General features: G+C 32.3%; 1 protein-coding gene across 2 annotated transcripts; it reads right to left on the bottom strand.

Moving 5' to 3' along the window:
* Nucleotides 1-19,960: 19,960 nt before the first annotated feature.
* On the bottom strand, nucleotides 19,961-23,608 carry LOC7460774 (ATP-citrate synthase alpha chain protein 1). 2 transcript variants are annotated; one of them, XM_002315651.4, is made up of 12 exons: nucleotides 23,418-23,608; nucleotides 23,194-23,300; nucleotides 22,670-23,008; nucleotides 22,491-22,571; nucleotides 22,258-22,309; nucleotides 22,040-22,154; nucleotides 21,739-21,820; nucleotides 21,453-21,548; nucleotides 21,252-21,353; nucleotides 20,898-21,014; nucleotides 20,374-20,490; nucleotides 19,961-20,255 (listed from the first exon to the last, which is right to left on the bottom strand). In XM_002315651.4, the coding sequence occupies exons 2-12, from the start codon at nucleotides 23,290-23,292 to the stop codon at nucleotides 20,184-20,186; spliced, it is 1,272 nt and encodes a 423-aa protein (XP_002315687.3). In that variant the 5' UTR covers nucleotides 23,293-23,300; nucleotides 23,418-23,608; the 3' UTR covers nucleotides 19,961-20,183. The 2 variants fall into 2 exon arrangements, with proteins under 2 accessions (XP_002315687.3, XP_024465787.1); XM_024610019.2 differs by having other exon boundaries at nucleotides 23,194-23,295; nucleotides 23,418-23,569.
* Between the last annotated feature and the right edge of the window lie 1,178 nt (nucleotides 23,609-24,786).

The following is a 24,786-nucleotide window of genomic DNA, read 5'->3' as shown; positions in this document are numbered from 1 at the left end:
AATTATAAACCAAGGGATTTTACAAAACCCCAACCTTATTATATGACAATCCTTGAAATAACAGGATCAACCAGATTTGAACACTTTAAACTTCAGCAAAATCATCCTATGTAAACCCCTGAGAAACACACTTATATAAAAAAATCATTATGGTGAGTATAATAATAATAGTGCAATTAAACAAAGAAGAAGAAGAGAGTCGGCAACCCACACAATAAGAAAAAAGAGATTTGGGGACCTAAAATGGAAGAAATAAAGAGGGGAGGACCAAACTTAAAAGGTATGAATAAACGAGGGATAAAAACAAAAGAACAAAAAAAGAAAGAGAGAGAGAAGAAAACCGCCAGCCCTTGAAGGAGGAGAGCTAACAACAGAAAAGAAAGAAAAAGGGAGAAGAAGAGGCACTCACTACCTCTTTATTTTCTCTCAAGAACAAACAAGGAGAACCACATACAATCCACCATATAAGAAGAAACTAGGAGGGTGAGGGAAGATTTAGACATCAAAAGACATGATAAGAGAAGAAGAAAGCCAAGAAAGAGCTGGCAGCAGCAAGAGAATAGAAGAAGAACAATAAAAATATTTAAGGGAGAAGGGGCTCCAAGGAGCAGAAAGCATAACTAGAACAAACCTAAGACCTTCCTATAGCAATTTCAAACATTTTGGGTAAATTGCATACATGAAAACAGTAGCTCTAGGTTAAGTTGAGAAAATTTCTAGGTATGTTAAGGTGAGGATAAGTGTGGGGAAGAGGTAGAGAAAGACTAAGTGATATTCTTGATCCAACTAGAGTACAAAGAAACTAGGGGAAGGTTTGTATACCTTCGGCCAAATATGAATAAAAAGGGAGGAGAAATATATTGATCCTAATTAAGCATGCATATTGAGAGACAATGTTGAATTTCATAAAATTATGATATGTTGATACTTGAAAACATATGAACAACCTTGTTACATTTATTTTTTATGAAGTCAAATCCCTAAATGAACTATGTCTTTATGTGTGAATGTTAATGTGAGAAAAGGATGAAATTCTGTGAGTAATAATGGATGAAGAAAGGAAAAGAAATGCATGAAAAATGATGGTTTGTGTGCTGAAATGAACACCCAAACTAAGAAAAATTTGGGTTGTTATGTTAATTAACTTGCGCCCAAGAATTGACATAGATAGAGGCATAATCTGGAGTATCGCCCTTCATAGAAGTTATAGTTTGAGATGTTAACTTTCCAACGATCCGACCTTGCTTAATTTGGAGCTCCAGAGCTCCATATATAGGTAACAATCTGAGGGGAGGTTGAGCTGCCACCCTTGTTGGCAGATTTAACCAAGTTGACAAAACAACAAAATTTAGCCACGTTAAGAATAGAATTCATTTTCCCTCCCTTTGTAAACTGTGTAGCATCATGTCCTGACTTCCAAAAAGAATAAACCACATTTGAAATTGAATTAGTGATGTTTGTTATGACTGCTAATGAACCGAAATCCTAAAGAATAATAATGGGAAGGTAAATGTAAAAATAATGGTACAAGAGAAACAAATGTTTTCACCATTTCTATTACTATGTTGTGAAATGTGATTCAGAATGGAATAATAATGGGTACTTGTGATTCAGGAGGAACAACAGGAGGAGTACAACAACAACAAGACAACGCATACCAAGCTTCTGTAGTAGGTATGTAATCTACACCTATGAAACTTGATTAGCTTTCCTGATGTGAAAGCTAATGATGTCAAAAATTCTTGACATCGACATGCCCGAGGATATCCCAAGGTAATATGGAACACTGATTAACTATTTCAGTTCAGAAATAGTTAATGACATCAATGGGTTACGTTGGTGTCAGCATTCCCACGAACTTTATTAGTCGATCCCGGAATGAACGATTATAGATACTAATGTGAGTCATTAGTATCGATAATGATCTTTCCAGATTAGAAAGAAGTGGAATGATGATATACTTCGGATGAAATTTGGGATGTTTATGAAATGAAAAATAATGGGTGATCCTCATAAGAATAAATAAGGACATAATTATAGAAGACAAATTAATAATTCAAAGAGCCATTGTTGTGCATGGATTAGTATATGATTAAATATATATGCATGTATTATGTAAATTTTCCTTTTTTATTTTATTGTATTTTTATTTTATTTATTCTAAAAATTATAAATTGTAGGTCCTTCTCACTCACGTCAGGAGTAATATTTAGGTCCCCTAGTTTTCTTTTGCATAAATTAGGAGTCATATTTATATTCTTGAATACATTATTGAGTTGTACTCATTATGATTGCGATATGATTGAGATGTGAGTATAAGATGTGTACAGGACGATAGTCGATAACTTGGGATCTCCCAGTATATGGGAGACTCTACCAAAATTTTGGTAAACCTTAAATAATAGGAAAAAAAAATTACCCATAAATTTGGTAGTATAATTATGTTGTTTGATCCCAGAAATGGAAATGTTACATCCTAAACCCGCATATTTTACATGTATTCAAAAAATCCTTCACATTTTTAATTGGAAACAAGATTTTCACAAAGAAATTCTTTTTCAGTAAATTTCCAAGCCACACTACATAACCTTTACCGCTCCTACACCTATTGGGATTACAAACAGGTATGGTTTAATACTTTTCTTCTTCAAAACTCCAAGGATAGTCATTCTTGGCTATTCTACTTCAACAACTCCATAAACACATCAAAATTATCAAACTGGTTTCGCCAATGGTTGGACTATTTTGGTTCTTCGTATGATCTTTTTCAACCTCATCCTATGGTAAAAAATGATTACACCTTCTTCAAACAAAATTACAAAGCCACAGAAAGAAAAAAAATATTTCCACCATTTCTTATTTTCTATTCAAAATTATTTGTTCTTTGGGTCTACTCATGGTACTTTGATTACAACACTCAGTATCATAGTTTTTAAACCCGACCCAGTGGTCGACCCGGTCTAATGATCAGGTCATGGGTCAAATGGGTTGACCCGGGTCAACAAAAAAAAAAACCAATACAACACCTATAGAAAACACCTAACTAGTTACAATGCAACACTTATATAAACCTACTCAAGATTACTAAGACCTACACAAGAAATGTCAAGGGAAACCAACCATAACATAAGCTATGGATGAGGAGTAAAAAAGAAAAACAACTAGAGAAAGAAGATGCAACAACATAAAAGCATTTAGTTCATTTTTCTACTTATTTTCATTGTTAGAGAGGTAAGGTTGAGTTTATCAGGGAAAAGGAAGCGTCAACTAAACAATGCAACTCCAAATTATTTTGAAAAACAAAAAGTTTAGAAAGAAGATACATACCAAGCTCTGCTTTAAGGCCCCCATTATAACATCTTCATTAGCATCCAAAGACATTATCGGCCTAGCTAAAGTTGGAAGTGCAAATTCTATTTGATGAGAGCAAAACAAAAATAAGATTCCTCCACAGAATAGAGCATCTCTATTCTTCAAAGATCATGACCAAGTTTTTCAGCACAAGAAAAATCAAGAAAAGGTAACAAACAATGAATGTTGTTGATGTATATGGCTTTGTTATTCAAATGATTGATTTCCCACCACATTACGTACATGAATGCAACCATTTGCATAAATAACAATGAGAGCATTATTGATACCCAATAAACCCTAGGTCATAGCAAGAGTAAAACGGGTACATGTTAAAAAAAAATTATGTTACACAGACAAATAACAGATGTAGTTCAAAAGACATACTAGTCGGCGATCAAGAATTGATATGAGTGCAAAATGATCCCTCACTGAGTGCTCAATTCTGGCATTGCTATCTGAAGCTTGCTTTAAGTTGGTAGCAAACCTATTTAATCTATCCGGCAAGTTCTTTGTCAAAGTGTTGGATTGCGGCCTAGTCCATTGTGTCCCAAATTGACTTCTAAATTGGGCATCTTTCGTTGCTTCCTTCTGCAAAAGTTCCTCGGTCTAAACTAGCAATTCTTGGTTTACCCTCCTCAAATCCATAAGTTGTTGTAACTCAGCTTCAAGGCCAGTTGGCCCCCCACTAATCTGCACTGTTTCCACATCTTCTTTAAGATTTGTTGGAAGCGTAAAGTTTCCTTCCAAAGAAAGAATTGAATGTGGCAAGTCCATTTCTTTGAGCCTCACTCGAGTTAGCTCACTCCCTTGTTGCAATTTTTCTGCTTGTGTCCTGATAATATCATCGACCATTTCAGTGTACCTTGAAAGAGCTTTTGCACTGCTGTCTAGAACAAGACTAGCAAACATCTTTTCCTTGCTGGCATCAAGTACATCGTTCATTGACATGATCTTTACCATGGAAAATGTTGGGAGAGGGGGTAAGGAACTAGGGGAAGGAACCCTCATGAGGTAAACTCTATCATTTTCCTTGACAGCCCTGCCAGATCAAGAACTACAAATTCAAAACAAAGACAAAGAATAAAGAAAAGAGAGAGTGAAAGAAGGAGAATCGTGAAGAGAAACAACAACAACTTCATCTAACCTTATTCATATATTTGAAACAGTGATCAAGAGTCTTCTGCTCCTCTGTTCTTCTTCACGACTGAAATGGCTTTCAAGATTTCTTTAATTAGGTTTTCTTTAATTAGGTCTTCTGCCCATTATGTCTTCAATTCTTCACGACAAACGACGTCATTTCACACACACACACACATATAAGTCCGGGTCTTAGCCCGGTTTACTCGGGTTGATCGGGTTTCACCAGGCCAAATCCCCAGCTGTTTTTTACTTAGACCCGGCCCGGCCCCAGGTCCAGGTCGACTGGGTCCCGGGTTGACCTGTCAGGCTGGACCTGGTTTCAAAACTATGCTCAGTATGGATCCCCCATTCTCATCAGGAGATTTGAAGTCAAATGGTGAGATTTTTTTGCAGCAAAATTTAAGAGTTCTAAACCTGTAGTCTTATAATGGTTAACAAGAATTCAAAAGGCTGAGATTAAGGACTTAAACCCTCAATCTAAGTTCTTAGCCCAGAAATCTCATGCTTCAACCCTTCTTACTGCAACAAAATCCAAATAAGAATATTTTGAAATCATAAAGTAGCTCTTACAAAGTTACTTGAAATCAAATGACTGTATTTTATCTTCATCTTCAAAATCAATAATCAGTTTAGAAGATGAAAATAAAAATGATTGTTTTGGCATTCTCCCTCGTATACAATAACCCTAAACACTTCTGCTTGTGTACATATGTCTGTGTGTAAAAAAATATGGCTCAAGCCAAAAATATTCATGGCCCATTTTTAATTTTGTTCTTTTTTTATCAGACCTATCTTATCAGGCCTTTATAACAGGTCCATCTAGGCCCATCTTCTCCTGGCCCTTCATACTCCCAGTTCAAAGATTTCTGTAGGCACAAGAAGACAAGTTCTCCCCCATTTGCAAATACAACAAAAATCTTTCAGTGGTGGGAGACAAGGTAAACAACTACATCAGACAACTTATTAAAAGCCCAATAATTACAAGACTTCATTAAATTTCAAATTTTCTATCATTTCCCCCTATAAATAGGCGGCTCTCTCTTTATTCAAGGCAAGCAATTTTCTCTAGACAACTAAATAGAGAATAAAATCTTCAAATAAATGTTGTTAATAACTTTGGATCCTTATGGTGTTGTTTGGTGGATTTTGTATCTTCTCGGATATGACAAAATATTGGACTGAAATAGGTGGCACTAATTCTTATAACCACAATTTTTGTCCAATGGATCATTTCATTTCACTAAGCCCTTTCCCAGTTAATTTGCTCAAAATCTTGTGGATCTCTTTTCATTTTTTTAGCAGAAAAAAAATGATAAATTGCACCTTGTCATAAAATATTTTTTTTGAAAATGTTTGTACATTAACAAATATACTAAAAACTTTTAGCTGCTGTCAATGTTTATAGGATATTTTTGGTTATCAATCTCTTTTTCATCCTCCAATGTTATATGATTATTTTTTTTTGGTCATCAAACTTTTATAATTACAATTTCATCCTTCGAGATTACATGATCCATAAGTATTACTTATAACCAAATCCATAAGTCTTTGTATTTACCTTATAACCAAATCCATAAAAGTATTGTGGATTTTTTATAACCAAATTTCTCCATCTTTGTATTACTTATAACCAAATTTATAAGTCTTGCATTTACCTTAATACAAATTTATGTAAGCTTTCTTCAAATTTCAAGCTTTGTTTTATTTTCTAGATAATTTGTTTTATATTCTTGCATTTATAAGTATGCTATATGTTTGTTAGAGGATCCTAACATTGTTGGACTTGCTTCTACTTTCACATCAGAAATTATATATGTGTATATATATCAGTAAAATATTGTGGATGAAGACTTATTGGACTGTGAATTAGTATAATGTAATAATGTTTTTGCCCTTCAAGTTATACGGTTCATTTGACATTATTGCATTGATCAAGGTTAAATTGTTCTTTTCACTTTTTTTAGCATAATAAGAAGACATTATTACCTTTTAAAAAAAGCCTTGCATTAAGGGGCTTCTTGATCTTTTTAATTTTTTTCAAAATAATTAAATGACTAAATTACCCTTAAAAGTAAAAATACTAAACTTATTGATAGGGGCTTTTTTTTGTCTTTTTCATTATCATTTTTTTCTTTATTATCACAGGGATTGAGGGGTGATTTGGTAATTTAATAAATATAAAAATTATTAAAAAAAGTGACTGACGCGTGCAATTGAGCCTACGAGCTTCGGGTAGCACGTGTGGCATTACTCATTGGCCAAACACTAGTTTTCTGGGGCGGCGTTGGAAAGTGGTTAGCGTCCCCTCCATGCCTAGGCAACAGGTGTGGTTAACATATCACTGGTTTGGCACCGACAACCTTTTTTTCCTTCTCTTTTCTTTCTCTCCCCCTCAATTCCACGCCAAATCATCCAATTTTTCAAACTAACCCTTCAATTTGGTTTTCTTTTGAATTTTGTCCTTTTTCTGTTGATTACTATTTTTTTTATTTTAAATGATTTATAAAATTGGAATATTTTTTCAATTTCATCCATTTTTAATTTTTTTCATCTACTAAACTTGGTTTCCATTATTCTGACTATCTTTTTTTTTTTTATATCATTTTCTTGATTTATTTTAATTTTTAATTTCATCCCTCATTCTTTTATTTCATTTAATATTAATAGTAGATTTGGTCCTCATTTGATTTCTACTTTTCTTTTTTGTGTTTTAATACTTATTCTTGATTTATTTTATTTTCTAATTTTGTCTTAATTCTCTTGATTGCTATTTTTTTTTAATTTTGGATGTTTGAGAATTTTGCTTCATGATTTTTTTGGGTTTGCTTTCTATGGGGTAACCTGGTTTTATGACCAAGGTCACCGGTTTAAAAAATAAGCTTGGTTTGACTTTGATCTTTTTTAGGTTTATTTTTTTAAAAAATATTTTTTTTTAATTTCATCTTACAAAATTATATTATTGGGCTTGTGGCTTCATGAGTTTTTTCACTTTTAGTTTTTTATGGGTTATCTTGATCTTATATCTCGGGTTGCGAGTTAGTCTAGTTTACCGTTGTTGACTCGAATTTTTTTTATTAAATTTTTTTTCACTTTTGCCTTTTATTATTTTGTTGGTCTAAAAGTTGACCTCCATTATTTTATTCAATTTTTTTTATACGAAGTTATCTCACCTTATAGACGATCCGCAAGTTTGGTATATTGACTAGAGTCAGGTTTTTTGTTCCTTTTTAATTCGTCCTTCAACATTTGATTTGTTGGTAATTTGACTTTAAATTTTTTTAGATTACCCCATTCTCATTTAATTTTTATTTTGTTATAAAAAAAGATCATTGAGAACTTTTAAAAATATTTATAGGATATCTTTTTATAATATTGACAAGCGTTTACATTTTTTAATTAATAATATTTTTTAGTTTTAACTTATTTAAATCAATGACCGGAATCCTAAATTTCTCTTGTTCTTTTAAAAATATTATCATGGCTTGAGTTTTTTTTTTTTATATTAAGAAAAATTTAAACTGGATCGGAACACTTATGTATACATAAAAACCGAGTATCAATGCGACCTCAAATGCAATTTTTAAATGAAAAGAGGGCTCAATGGTGCTGTTGCCATGTGCACCTGCACGACTAAGTCATGGCCTCATGGGTTGAAAGGCTGGAAGAGAGAGAAACGCAATGCAATTGGAATGGATGGAGAGAGACAGAATGTTGTATTTTCCTTTTCGGTTTCATGGAGCTGCAAACATATATGGTGTGATTTTAATTAGATGCAGAAATCTGAAAAGCTTACTTCAAAACGTAAGGATTATTAAAATTAAATAGGGAAAAAAAACACTAAAAGCCATAAACCTTTCACTATGGCATTTGAGAGGAATTAATGTGGATTCTTAATGTTTTTTTTTTTATCCTTTGTTTTTTTTACTTCAGTTATTAATTTTTTTAAAAATTTTATCATTTCATGCTGGTTAAAATTTTATCATTTTATGTTGGGTTAATTAATGACTAAGTTTGATAATTTGTTCCATGCTCGTTTCCTTCAAGTTTTTATAATCTTAAAAAATACATCGAGATTGACTTGGTTTTTAATTTTATAGAGAATGGTTCTTAATTTTATTGAGAAGGATTTGATCTGATTGTTTATAAAAAATTAAATATAAGAGTACTAAAATTAAAATGTGAGGTGAAATGATATCCCTTTAATTAATGAGAAAATATTCCTGTTTTTTTTTTTCAGTCTCCAGCTATCATGTTTTCTCTCTCCGTTGCATTGATTGATGATTTGACTCAATGATCTAGTTCGTGTTGTTTTATTTTGGATTATTGTAATCTTAAAAAATATCTTGACATTAAGTTGATTCTTGATTTTATAAAAAATAATTTAATTTTGTTATTTGCAAAAAATAAAAAATTAAAGGACCAAAATTAAACTCATGACATGGCAACCCCCCTTTTTTTATATACAAATGGTGTCAATGCCTTTTAACTTTAATATTTTGTTCAAATTCATTATTGTTCTTTCTATTTTGAAAATTATACATTCTAGTTCATGATTTTATTTTATTTATATTTTAGTCATTGAGTTTGATAAAAGAGAGAGAAAGTCACTTGATTACGACTAGTGGAAAAGAATGTTGTCGGTTAGCTATATTTTAATAACAAAAAGATCGATCTTGATATAAATAAGTTCTCATTCAATGAGAAAAGTTCCGTTAAGGTCTTTTTAAACCTTTATCTTGCTTAAAAAAATATATCAGAGTTGTAAGAGAATTTTTTTTTTTCCTGATTGGAGTTGCATTGTTAGACCATTTTTGGGGTTTTTTGCATAGTTATCAAACCTGGCCTAGGAGTTGACCCTGCCAAGGGGCCGGGTCCGGGGTTTCATGGGTCAACTCGGGTCAACCCGGATCAACCCAGAAAAAATTTAAAAAATATATTTAAAGTTTTGATATTTAATATGAAAAAATTCATATGAATATAGGTTATACATATTGTAAATAATAAAGTTTAAAAAAATATTTTTTAAAAAAATTTATTGCATAATGAAAAGATACTATGTTATGCTTTTAAGTTGAAATGTTTAAACCAAAAAAGTTTTTTATCCCATGTTGAAAAGGCATAACTTTTTTCTTGTGAACATAGAGTATATATACTAAAGGGCTTCAAACCCCACATTGAAAAGATAATATATTATCATTTTAAGTTGAAGTATTTAAACCAAAAGGTTTTTTTATCCCACATTGAAAAAACATAACTTTTTTTCTCGTGAACATAGAGTATATATACGAAAGGGTTTCAAATCCCACATTGAAAAAATATTATGTTATCCTTTTAAGTTGAAGTATTTAACCAAATTTTTTTTTATCCCACATTGAAAAAATATAACTTTTTTTTTGTGAACTTAGAGTATATATACGAAAGAGCTTCAAATCCCACATTGAAAAAACAATTTTTTTCTTGGAAACATAGAATTTATATACTAAAGGGTTTCAAATCCCACATTGAAAAACATAACTTTTTTTTGGAAACATAAAATATATATACTAAAGGGTTTTAAATCTCACATTGAAAAAATAAAATATTTTTTTAATATTTATATAGTGAGCTTTAAAAAGTGTTAATAACCAATTAAAAAATATAAAAAAAGAGGGGTATAGGAGAAAAACCACATTTGAAAAAAAAAAATCGGGTCTCGCCCAGGTCAACCAGGTTTGGCCGGGTCGTTGCACCGGCCGATCTTTTGGCAAACCCGGACCGGTCCAACCAGCGGGTTGACCCGCCGGGCCGGTCCGGGTTTACTAACTATGGTTTTTTGGGAGATTCTAGGCGTATTTATTAAGTTTTTTTTTTAGGTAAAAACAAGTTTAAAATGATTTTTTTTTAGGCAAAAATAGCACCACCATGCGTCTGAATTTTTTGGCCTTTTTATTTTAAGTTTATCTCATTAAAAATTACATGACTAAATATATATTATATGCATCTTTCTTTATTAACTTTTAAATTTGATTAAAAATATATTTGATTTATTGTTTTTTAAAATACCATTAAAATTTTAGTTCTCATTTGAATAAGATTATAATTGTTTTATTTTCTAAGCAAACATTCTTTTAAAACAACCTATTTTTTTTTAAAAAAAAATTGATAACTAAGTATACAAGCACTTATCTTTATTATTATGTAATTAATTAAAAGATAATTAAAAAAAACAAAGTAATTAAATCAAGTCAAATCCATGATTTAGAACTTATTTTTTTTAACGGATCAACCCCGGGTTGACATCTATTTATCTAATATATTTCAATATATAAAAAACAATAACAAAAAAAAATGAGTGAATTTTAATTTAAATACTTTTCTTCGTTAAATGCATATTTTTTTTCTGTATCTACGTTCAACAACTGTGAGTCTGTATCAACGAAACTTCTTTTACACGTTAAAAGTAGAGCAGGCTGCAAATCACAAGCAACCTGTGTGGTGTTTTCTAAGTTTGATCACTACTTCATGTTGTGTTGATTAATGACTAAGTTTGATGATTTGTTCCGTGCTCGTTTCTTTTAAGTTTTTACGGTGTTAAAAAATACCTCGACTTTGGTTCTTGATTTTAAGTGTGTTTGGTATTGCGATAGCTGTTGTGATTGTGGTTTGAAAAAAATTGTTTTATAAAAAATACTTTTAGTTGAAGTTGATTTGAAAAAATAGGTGTTTGGTTAAAACTGTAGTTGAAATTGAGGTTGAGTAAAAAATAGTTTAATGTGTTTGGTTAATAATACTTTTGAAATTGAGGTTATAAAATAATTTATATATATATATATATATATATATATATTAATATTGATGGTTTTTAATTTAAAATTTTGTAGATTTAACTATTGATATTACATCATAAAATAAATAATACTTTATATAAAATATTTTTTATTGTTCCATTAAAATATCTACAATTTTGCAAATGTTACGTCATCAAGCGATCTTTGTCTAATTTATATAGTTAAATATTGAATAATATTAAATACTAGTTTTTCAAATAAAATACAATTAAAATAATAAAAAATAATTTTTATTTTACTGGATCGAATCCGTTTTAATATATTTTAAGTTTTGAATCGGAATCGATTCGGCCAGAATAATACAGCATGCTACACTGTTGACGCAAACAGTGCAGCATGCTGCACTGTTCACGCTAATTAATTAGCGTGAATAGTGCAGCACTGCACTGCACTGTTTAATTATCATCAACAGTGCAGCATGCTGCACTGTTGACGCAAACAGTGCAGCATGCTGTACTATTCACGCAAATTAATTGGCATGAACAGTGCAGCATGCTGCATGAACAGTGCAGCATGCTGCACTGTTCATGCCAATTAATTTGCTTGATGTGCTAAAGCATGCAGCAAAGAGGGAAGCATGTAAATTCTGCTTCAACAAAACCGTGTTTTCAACGCAGAGAATGGTAGGTCCCACGTAAAAAAATCACGGCACATTTCTTAACCAAATACTATGCTGTCACTGTTACATGCTAAACGCAGCCACAAACTCTTAGCCAAACGGACTCTTTGTAAAGAAGGATTTGATCTAATTGTTTATGAAGAATTAAATATAAGAGGATCGAAATTGAAATGTGAGGTGAAATGATATCCTTTTAATTAATGAGAAAATATTCTTCTTTTTCGGTCCTTTTTTCTTCTTCTTTTTTTCAATCCAGCTATCAAGGTTTTTTTTTTTCCAATTAAACCCTTCCACATTGCATTGATTGGTGATTAGACTCGATGATCTGGTTCGTGTTGTTTTATTTCAGATTATTGTAATATTAAAAAATATCTTGACATTGAATTGATTCTTGATTTTATAAAAAATTAATTCAATTTTGTTATTTGTAAAAATTAAAACATTAAGGGACCAAAATTAAACTCATGACATGGCACCCCCCTTTTTATATAAAAATGGTGTCAGTGCCTTTTAACTTTAATATTTTGTTCAAATTCATTATTGATTTTTTTATTTTGAAAATTATACATCCTATTTCATGATTTTATTTTATTTACATTTTAGTCACTGAATTTAAGAAGAAAAAAAATAAAGAGAAAGTTATTAATTGACTACATTTTAATAACAAAAAAGATCGATCTTGATATAAATGAGTTCTCATTCAATGAGAAAAGTTTCGTTAAGGTCTTTCTAAACCTTTATCTTGCCTAAAAAAAGTTATTAAAGTTGTAAGATAATTTTTTTGTTGCATTGTTAGATATTTTTTTGTTTTTTTTTGGAGGTTCCAGGATATTTATTAAGTTTTTTAGGTGGAGATAAGTTTAAAATGAATTTTTTAGGGAAAAATAGCACCACCATGCGTATGAATTTTTTTGCCTTTTTATTTTAAGTTTATCTCATTAAAAATTACATGACTAATATTATATGCATATTTCTTTATTAACCTTTTAATTTAATTAAAAATATATTTGATTTATTGTTTTTTGAAATACCATTAAAATTTTAGTTCTTATATGAATAAGATTATAATTCTTTTTTTTCTAAGCAAACATTCTTTTAAAACAACCTATTTTTTTTTTAAATACGATGACTAATATACAAGCACATATCTTTATTATCATGTAATTAATTAAAAGATAATTAAAAAAACAAAGTAATTAAACCAAGTCAAATCCATGATTTAGAGCTTGTTTTTAGGGTGAACCTGGTTTGACATTCATCTATCTAATATATTTTAATATATAAAAAACAAGAGTGAACTTTAATTTATTTATTTTTTAAATTATTTTCTTCGTTGAATGCATATTTTTTCTGTATCTACGCTCAACAACTGTATCAACGAAACTTCTTTTAGACGTTAATAGTAGAGCATGCGGCAAATCACAAGCAACCTGTGCAGTGTTTTCTAAAACCAAACACAACCACTGTATAGCTTTTTTAATATATCTGAGTTAATTACCATAATCTTCTACATTCAAACCAAACTCTTAAGACTTTAAGCAGTGTTTGGGAACGCGGTTCAACCTGCGTTCCCAAAAAATTTGATTTTTTTTATTAAAATTTAATATGGTTTGTACAAAAATTTGATTTTTTTTTTTTACTAAAATTTAATATGGTTTGTACGTTTTAGATCGTTTTGATGTGCTGATGTCAAAAATAATTTTTAAAAAATAAAAAAAATTATTTGCATGTATTTTGACATGAAAAGTTATTTGAAAAGCACCAATAACCACACTGCCAAACACACTCTTTATCGTGTAAAGTACCCATGCCTTGGGATTTTTAATATATCCATATTTATACTCCTCTCCACAATAAATATTTATATTCTATTTTGTTTTCAAAAATTTATAGCAATTATTATTGAATATTTAATAAAAAAATTAAAAAATATATAAAACACATACATAAATAAAGAGTTTTAATTTTTTACCATGTCGAAGTATAGTTACAAAGTATATATTTATAATAGACCTTAAAACATCTAAGAAAACCTAACGACCTAACAAATCCTAACCATATAATAAGTATTAATAATTTTTTCTAATATCTTTTTTTCATACTGTAGGAGCTTTCCACTCTAACATATATCTATGAACTATAAACTATAACATATTTATTATTTTCTAGATAAGGAGTTTGAATATAACCGATTAATTGAGTTTTGTATCCAAGTAATACTTATTAGTGAACACAAAATAAAAAACAAATACTTATTTGAGTGGTTTGCAGTCAATAATGGGATTATAAATATTATTCATACATACAAACATATATATGTGTGTGTGTGTTTTAAATGAAAAACTATAAATATACTAATATATATTTTCAATCATGTTTGGGTATAGATCGGGTTGAGTTAACAATATTCATATCTTATCAGGTAAAAAATTAAGATATTTATATCATAATTATAAAAATTGGTTTGATCTAGTGGGTCAATTTGAGATCTTAATTGAAGAAAAAACAAAAAAACAGCTCTGACTAACTCGATAAAAAACCTGAATTAAGTTGATAACCTGGTTGATGTAGACCTGATCTAGTTAATCTTGATCCTAATTGTGACCCTAATCCTAACTGTCATCCTATTAGCTTTTTATTTTTTTAAAGGATTTGAATGCATATCTACTGTGGGTGTATTAATTATTATCCAGTTGCAAAGAAAATTGTTATTGTTCTAATAAAATAAAACGCATAAGGAGATATTATTAAATTATTTTAATTACATGATGTAGTCATGCCAAGTAAGAACAAATCTAAAGCTTATGAAAATTACAAAATCTCCTTTATTCTTTGAAGCTTCTCAAATAAGCTCTAATTTAACGGGTCACTCTAAAATGAAAATATTACAATTTGGCCCTTTTAAACAGTGTATTCTAGATTTGTCCCTGAAACAAAGGCACATACATGCATGCATGCATGTGTGTGGATTTTCTTGAATGTTAATGACATGATATTTGGAGCTCTTTTACTTGCTCTCGGTTCAGTTCTTTTACTTCTTAATTCAGAAGTTGTTTGTACCAATCTTGCTCTCGCCCAAACATCACAGGCCTATCTCGATCCAGTCTCTAGCTCAATTATTGGCCTGAAAGACTGAGCCTGGCAGATTTAATCGAGACATGACCTAGATCCAGCTCAATCAGTCCCGATTACATTTCTTTTGCACAACACATATTGGTCATTTCTTTTTATGTACAAGAAGTCTTTAGTGTATAATCAGTTTAGTAGCTATCCACTCTAACAGTAGCACTTGTCTTTGGTAGAAATTTAAGCAGACAAGTAACACTGTTTTGAGAAGAGTAGGAAATTGTAAAGAGCAGTACATTTAATTAATTGAGAATGTCTATTTAAAGGCTTACAAAACAACCTGACAATAATAATAAAAAAAACTCTCAACAAACATGAGAGATTATTAGACTTCAAATAACAGAATTTACAGTTAATCTTGCGGTAGAATCTGTTATGAAAACAATAACATTGAAGACTAATTCAAACATTTTTTTGCACTTATTTCTATCTTCTATTTTTAAAGCAGATTCTCATAAACCAATTCCAACACTCCTCATTGAGATTTGCCTTAGACAAACCAAGTTTCATCCTTAGAAATTCTAGCCTTGATCTAGGAAGTGCTTTAGTCATTATATCAGCAAGTTGAATATCGGTTAGATAGTAATGAATCTTTATAAGTAAATTCTTCTCAGCGTCTCTTATGGAGTGAAATTTCACATTGATGTGTTTGGTCTTGCCATGTTGAACTTGATTTTGAGCAACGGCAATGACAGACTTGTTATCACAATAAAGCTCAGTTGGTGAGCTTTGTTCTTGGCCCAGATCAACAAGCAACCTGTTTAACCATATAGCATGATTTGCAGCAGCTGCTAAGGCGATACACTCTGCTTCAGATGTTGATTGCGCCACCACTTCTTACTTTTTTGCATTCCAACAGACTGCACCTGAACCAATTGTGAAAATATATCCAGAAATGCTTTTCATATCAACAACACTCCCTGCCCAGTCACTGTCTGCATATCCATTCAATGTAACTCCTCCTGTCTTAGAGTACCAGATGTCAAAGTCGGTTGTCCCTCTAGTATACTTCATCACCCTCTTGGCAACTCCCATATGAACATTACTAGGTGAGCTCATGAACCTTGAAAGCAAATCAGCTAGAAACATCAAGTCAGGTCTGGTTGCTGTTAAGTATAGTAGGCTACCTACTAGGCTTCTATTTGCAGAGGGTTCCTCAAGTTTCTCACCATTATTTTTTTGAAATCTTCTCATTTAGTGCCAATAGAGTTGTTACTTCTTTGCATGATTCAAACTTGAATTTCTTGAGTATATTAACAACATATTTCCTCTATTAGACAAAGATACCTGAATTGCATTGATGTATTTCCATTCCAAAAAGTAGTTTATTATGCCAAGATCAGACAATTCAAAAACATCTTTCATTTCTCTTTTGAACTCTACTAGCAATTTTACATTGCTTCCAGTCACTAGCATGTCATCAACATAGAGTGATATTACCAGCTGTAGACCATCTTCATTTTGTTTCAGATACAAGGTAGCTTCATTTTCACTTCTCTTAAATCCCGGTTGAATTAAATGAGTATCAATTCTGTTGTACCAGGCCCTTGGTATTTGCTTCAAGTCATAGAGAGCCTTGTATAGCTTGTATACTTTGTGTTCATGACCAGCAATTTCAAAGCCTTTTGGTTATTGAACATAGATTTCTTCAAAGAGTATTCCATTTAGAAAGGCAGACTTGACATCTAAATGATAAACTTTCCATTTCTTTTGACCCGCAAGTGCAATCACAAGTCTTATAGTGTCATACCTAGCTATTGGTGCAAAAGTATCACCATAATCCACTTCAACAATTTGAGCAAAGCCTTTAACAACTAATCTAGTCTTGTGCTTGAAAATTGAATCATCTGGATTGAATTTGGTTTTGAAGACCTACTTCACACCAATTTCCTTCTTACCCTCAAGAAGTTCTGTTAATCTCCAAGTTCCATTTCTTTCAATAGAATCAATTTTTGATTTCATAACATCAATCCAAGTTGGAAATCTTGCAGCTTCAGTGTAGCTTGTAGGCTCAGCATGTATAAGATTACATCTTTCATACACATCAAATAGTGGCCTTACTTTAAGTATTTGTGAATCTGAAGTTGCTTCAATACCTAGTCGATCTTCAACACCAAATCTTCCTACTGCTGGTTCAAGAGTAGCTGTAGTAGTCTGATCAACTTTTTTTTATGTCTCAATTCCAGCAAGAATTCTCATCAAAATGCACATCTTTTCTAATCTGAATTTTAGCTCCATTCGGATTGTAGATTCTGACGCATATCCAACAAAAATTCCTTTCTCAGCTCTTTCATCAAGTTTGCCTCTCTTGACAGATGGCACATGAAAGTAACACAATGATCCAAACATTTTGAGGTGTTTGGTAGTAGGTTGGACACTAGACCATGCTTCCAATGATGTTTCGCTTTGAACAGACTTAGTTTATAGTCTGTTAAGCAGATACACTGAAGTGTTGACTGCTTCAGCCCATATAAACCTTGGTAACTTCTTTTCAAACAAAATACATCTGGACATCTCCATCAAAGTCCTATTCTTCCTTTCAAAAACTCCATTCTGTTGTGGCAAGTATGGAACTGTCAGTTGGTGTACAATCTCAGCTTCTTGACAAAAGACATTGAACTCTTTAGAAGTATACTCTCTTTCGTTATCAGTTCTAAGCACCTTGATTTTTTTATCACTCTGGGTTTCAGCCATTTTCTTGAAGTTTCTAAACATAGAAAATGCTTGTGACTTGGTTTTCAGAAAATAAACCCAAGTACTGAAATCATCAATGAACAATATTGCTCAATAAGACTATGTTCATTGGTCCACAGATTTCTAAATGGACTAACTCCAGTTTGTGAGTTGCTCTTTTGGATATACTTTGAGGAAATGATTGTCGATGTTGCTTCCCAAGTTCACAGCTTTCACAAGTTTGGGCACTAATATGGATTTCAAGCATATCATCTACCATACCAGCATCATACATGAATTTTAAAGAATTCAAGTTGAAATGACCATATCTTTGTGCCAAATAATACTCTCATCAACCTTGGCACTAAAGACATGCCCTTCAACTGCATCGAGCTTCAAATAGAAGCTATTACCATCCATTTGGATTTTTGCTATCTCTGAATCATGTGTATCAGTGATAAAGTAGAATCTCTCTTTAAAAGAGACTGTATAACCATTCCTTAACATCTATGCAACACTAAGGAGATTTTGATCTAGTTCTGGAATGTAAAGAACATTTGTGATGGTTTTAGTACCTTTATTAGTGCTGACATCAATAGTGCATTTTCCTTTAGCCTGCACAATATCTCCATTTCCCAACTTGACCTTTAGTTGAACTGATCTGTCAATAGAGGAAAAAATTGACAAATACTTGGTCATGTGACTAGTGCAGCCACTATCAATGAGTCATGTATTCAGTTCAGAAGTGTTGCTAACTTGTGATGCCATAAACAAATGCTCCTCATCATCTTTGTCTTCTTCAGACACATTAGCTTGTTGTTGTATTTGCTGCGGAGATTGTTTCTTCTTGATTCTACAATATTTCTTACTATGACCAAGATTATTACAGAACGTACACTGGAGAGAGGGTTTACCCTTAAACCAGCAATCTTTCTCAACATGGTTGGTTCTTCTGCAATAAGAGCAAGGTGAAAAAATTTGCCTTTTTGAAGATATACTTGCTTTTCCTTTGCAAAACTTGACAGGTTTCTTTCTTGGAAGGTTACCAATACTCTTTCCTTTGTTGTTTGATTAGAAAATACCTTTAACAACCTCATCGTCTCTCATTTGTACCCTTTGCTCTTGTACATGAAGTTTGCTAATTAACTTTGCAATGGTGAGATTTTGCAAATCACAAGACTCTTTTATTGCAAAGATCTTGGCTTTAAACTTTTGAGGTACAACCACCTTAAGTTTTTCTACCACCTTATGATTTGTAAATGTTTTGTCAAGAAGTCTCATTTGATTTACAACATTCATTAATCTGTTAGAAAAATCTTTGATAGATTCATTGTCTTTCATCTTTATAAACTCAAATTCTCTTTTCAATGCAAGGAGCCTAACAGTTTTAACTCTGTTGCTACCTTCAAATTCACCTTGAATCTTGTTCTATACTTGTTTTGGTGTTCCTAGGTTCATTATTTTGGTGAAAATATGATCTGTAAGTCCAGAATATAGGCAAGTGATGGCTTTGTCCTTCTTAAGTTTTTCTTCTTCATGCGCTTTCATCTGAGCAATTATGGGATTTGCTGTCAATGGTGGTGAATCAGATTCAAACACTACAACATCCCATAAGCATTGAGATCTTAGATAAAACCTCATCTTAACAGTCCAAATATGATAGTCTTCACCATTGAACACTAGAATTGCAGATGCAATATTATTTAAAGTAGACATAGAACCTAAAGTAAGAATAAATCACTAGTGTTTACACTCACTATTACTGTATTTAGCACTTAGAATACTTGCCTCATAACCCGTAGGATATAAGCTATGATACCACTTATAGAAATCTAAGTTAACAAGTAACGATGTTTTGAGAAGAATTGAAAATTCTAAAAAGCTGAGTTGAATAAAAAAATCAACACGTTTAATTAATTGAAAATGCTTATTTAAAGGCTTACAAACAACATAACAATAAAAAATAAAAAAAATTCTCAACAAACATGTGAGATTATTGGACTTCAAATAATAGAATTTACAGCAAATCTTGTGGCAGAATCTGTTATGAAAACAATAACATTGAAGACTGATTCAAACACTTTTCTGCACTTATCTCTATCTTCTTAAAATAAGGCAGATTCTCATAAACAAATTCTAACAGTCTTCACGGAAAATTAATGAATGAGGCAGCCCTTGATCAACAGCTTATTCAACAACGCTCCCGCAACAACAGAGGATCGATAGCAAACACAGAAATAAGCAGCTCTTTATTATGGAATCAGAACCAACATCAGGTCAGAGATTACATTTTCATTTTGGTAAGCTTTACCTGGTCTATTATAGCTACCTTTCTATAATGGGATTTCTAGTAGAAAGAAAATGGTGCTAAGATCTGAGGCAAACTCGAAACTTGGTGTAAGAAACTGCAGGCAAAATCCAGATTGATTCCTAGAGTTGATGACTTATGCAGCTGCGGTGATGCACTCGATTGCCTGTTTGCATATGCCAGTCATGGTTGCCTCCGGCCCGTAAACCTATGAGACGACATAGAAACAAGAACGACTGTCAGTTGTTAGTGTTGTTTGTGATGCTGCACTATTTTTTTACTTGCACTGAAGGAAAAGGCCATGGAGATTTCCCACACATCGGTACCTCAATTGGGATTCCAATCTCCTCTCCAAGTGCCCTCATTTTTGCAAGGCCCGTCTGGTAATTAGGACCTCCTCTCCTCACATATATGCTCATCCTTGCTGCTTTCAGCTTCGATTCCTGATAAATGAATACCATACTCGATTATCAACAGTACATTCGAACAAGGAGATTTTAAAAAGACCCACAGCAGTTCAGTTCAAACCCTGTTTAACATACAAACCAAAACACAAGTCCAGACATTCTTTATGTTCTCCATTGGTGAGAAAAATATTATGTTTAAAAGATTTGTGAGTTACAGACAGATTTTAGATTTTAAATGAAAATGTCTGGAATTTGCAGTTACAAGGTTGAGATTTCACAATAAAAAATTTGCGTTTGTCGAAGAAGGTTTTGAATTTCAATTGCAACGCAACCGAAGTTTTGGAACTCTTAACTAAGGCAATTTGGCACTGCATTGGTGTTGCCATTAAACTTGGGAATAAAAGAAGAATGAAGATAAGATAATGATAGCCAGACTAACTCACCTTCTCCTTCAGGGTTCGAATTATGCCATTAAATGTAGCAGCAACATCAGTAAAGTTTGCAATTCCTCCACCAATTACAAGGGCTCTCTTATGGCCATCAGGATCAGCAGTCGCACACTGTTGAGATGTCATGAGATTATTTGTACAGCCAAGATGAAATACAGAACACACATCTGAGGGTATATGGGCATCGGAAAATACCCTCCAAATCTTTCAGAGCATTTTTATGCTTTGTTTTCAGAAAAAACAGTAACTTAAAACAGTATGAGGTGGTCAACTATGAAAATGGCAGTTCACTCTAGTGATGTAAAACAGTAACATGACACCTAAAGAGTGGAGAGAAAAGGACCTTACATCAATTACAACTCTGGCATACCGCAAGACCTCCTCTTTATTGGGAGCTCCACTATACTCTGCATAGTTCCCAAGCTCGGTAGCATAGCCAAGATCTCCTACCTGATCAGCAAAAATTAATTGATATAAGAGGTCAATGCAAAGAAAAAAAAAATTGGTAGGGTTTCTGGCAATCCTGTAACCAAACATCTATAGCCATACCGTATCAGCATAGATGACACTTGCACCTCCTCCAGCCACCATAGTCCAAATTCGCCCCTTTGGATTCAATACCGTGAATTTCAAAGAAGCACTTGTCTGAAAGAAAATTAAAGAAAACAATCATAAACATCATGATCTAACTGAAAATCATAAACATGATTAAAAAGTCTTGAACTCTCAGGCTAAAGAATAACCAAAATCATAACAATGAAATATGTTCTTGAATGAATTAACACAGATTTCAAGTGCAGTACAGGTCAAGGCATCTATCAATCTAGATTATTACCTTTTCATCTAGGCCATGAACAAAGCTTTCTGAAGGGCTCATAACTCTTCCAAATGGCATTGGAAATTCAATGCTACCCCATCTGAAAAAGAATGTAGCTGGGTAAGATGACAGTGAAGATGGCAAGACATGTGTTCAATAAATTAGAGCATAAAATCACAAGGGCTTAAAACACTTGGTTTTATAAACTTTTATCCATGCTTTGTCTTGTGCATGTCTGTTCGAAACACCATCACCTCTTATTAATAAAAAAAGAAAGGAAAAAGAGAGAGTAAAGGTTCACTTAAGCAAATGAAAGTACTTTTTGAAGTTTTTAAAAGCTGCAGTGTCGTCCAGCTCGCCTCTCATATCCAACGGATACGGCTTTCCATCAACAAAAGTGAAAGGGTTCATCTCCAGGAAAGTGAAGTCAAGATCTAGCAATAAAAGCTTAAGAAGTTAGCATAAAATTCTAATAGCCAAAGTATGTTATATTACAATTACAATATGATATGCATGCATCAGAGATCATCGGCATACCTTGAAAAAGAGCAAAAACTACTTGAATGAACTCCTCAATTTCTCCTTTTATCTGGATGGAAGAAAAAAATTCTGCGTCAATGATTCCACATCCAGAATAAAAGCCTAAACCAAAATGCCAACTACGAAATTAAACAGAATGATAGATAATACCATTGTCTATTTCGATAGCATACTTTCCGAAACAAAAAAAATATGGTGAGAAGGACCACTTTCTCGAAGAAAATTATTACCGCTGAAGGAAGGGTGGCAACAAGTAGAGCACAATCTCCCGACGTAAACGTTGCTCTTGTTGGAACAAATATAGTCTTGACCTGTTCAACAACCACAAATCCCATTGTAAGAAACAAAGCACTTAAGTACAGAACCAGAACAAGACACTTAATCTAAAATTCCCATGAAACAACAATACCTTATCCCAGTTCTCTTCAATTTCAATCCCTCCGCATTCCGAAAAGCTGATGCTGCACCCAAGTCTCTCCGAGACAATGTTTAGATAGAACTCTTGGTTGTGGGGGATAAAGGGCTCAATGATGAATGTTGTTATAGGTCCTTTGCATCCACCCATTTCAACCTCTTTGCCAAGACGCCCTTGGATAAACTCAGCAACTTGATCCAGATCCAGATCCAAAGCAACAAGGCCACTCTTCCCACGTTTCCCAAACAGCATGTCAGGTTTGACAACCAGTTTTGCCGATGCCAACCAGGGTTCCTTCTCTGCTAGCTCATTGAAATCAGTCGATTCCGTTACCTGAAACATATATACATAGTAAGGAACAGAAAAATGTAACCTCTGCAACATATCGAGTATGGGAATTTGTGTATTCAAATGCATAACATTTTAGAGATCTTCTGTAAGCCTTTGCAACATATCTAAACAATTAATGGATTAATTTAAGAGAAAAAAAAGAAGATCGGGGCTAAGGAGGGACTGACTTGAGCAGATTTGATGGGCAAATCACGACCAGAAAACCTCTTGAAATGCTCCCTCAACAATCTCTTGGAGTCGTACTCTCTGATCTTCTTGCGTGCCATTTTCTTTTCTATTCAATACAACAGAGATATCAACATAAATTATTACAGCCTCAATCACAAATACAAATGCATGGCGGTAATAGGGATTAAGGAACAACAAGCAAACGGTAACTATTATTAATTACCTTTAAAATAGGAATGTGGTAGGCAGAGAGGAAGACTTGAATATTCTGCCTAGCGCCTTTGGTCTTAAGTCTGCACTGCTTCCTGGTATTTATAGTTGCAAATCCCAGTTTAACAACACAGAATTCTTAGTTAAGATCTCAAGTTAAATGAATTTTTTTTTTCTTTCATATATAGTATTTTTCCACCATATCTCCCGGTTGAATGAGAGAGCTCCAGTTTTAAAAATATTTTTGAAGAAATTTAAAATAAATTATTATTATTTTATTTATTTCAAATTAATTTTTTTATATATAGATTGTTTTCATAATTCTCTTTTTAAAAAAACTATTTCAAGCAACCAAACTGAATAAACGAATGAGCAGATACGGCACCAGCCATCTTAGACCACAGTTTCAACTACCCATTAAAAAAAAAAAAAAAAACATGGGGTCGTTTATTAAATTCTCACAGATGTGGACGGTGATATCACAGAGGCTTGCTTCCATCCAAATTTTGAGAATTTTCAGTTCATGATTATGATAGTGAGGAGTGTGGTAGGATTATTTTTAAAAATATATTTTATTTAAAAATATATTAAAATAATAATTTTTATTTTTTAAAATTATTTTTAATATCAATACATAAAAATAATTCATAAATTAAAATAAAAATTTTAGTTTATTTAAGATATTGAAGCAGGACCTTCAACCACTGTTATTAAACCCGGCCCGGCGCGGCGGGTCGACCCGGGACCCGGTTGACCCGGTGGCTGGACCGGTCCGGGTTTAACAAAAGACCGGCTGTGGCAACAGCCCGGCCAAACCCGGGCGACCCGGTGGGTTGACCCGGGACCCAGGCGAACCCGGACGAGACCCGGTTTTTTTTTTTTTCCAAATGTGGGATTTGAAACACATTAGTATATATACTCTATGTTCCCAAGAAAAAAGTTATGTTTTTTCAATGTGGGATAAAAAACCTTTTGGTTTAAATACTTCAACTTAAAAGGATAACATAGTATTTTTTCAATGTGGGGTTTGAAACCCTTTCATATATATATACATTATGTTCCCATGAAAAAAACCATGTTTTTTCAATGTGGGATAAAAAACATTTTGGTTTAAATACTTCAACTTAAAAGGATAACATAGTATCTTTTCAATGTGGGGTTTGAAGCCCTTTCATATATATACATTATGTTCCCATGAAAAAAACCATGTTTTTTCAATGTGGGATAAAAAACCTTTTGGTTTAAATACTTCAACTTAAAAGGATAACATAGTATCTTTTCAATGTGGGATTTGAAGCTCTTTCATATATATACTCCATGTTCCCATGAAAAAAGTTATGTTTTTTCTATGTGGGATTCGAAACCCATTAGTATATATACTC

The sequence above is a fragment of the Populus trichocarpa genome, chromosome 10 (assembly GCF_000002775.5).
Source record: "Populus trichocarpa isolate Nisqually-1 chromosome 10, P.trichocarpa_v4.1, whole genome shotgun sequence".
Taxonomy (NCBI): domain Eukaryota; kingdom Viridiplantae; phylum Streptophyta; class Magnoliopsida; order Malpighiales; family Salicaceae; genus Populus; species Populus trichocarpa.
The sequence above is the reverse complement of the archived record's forward strand: the minus strand, read 5'-3'. Positions and strand labels throughout refer to the sequence as shown.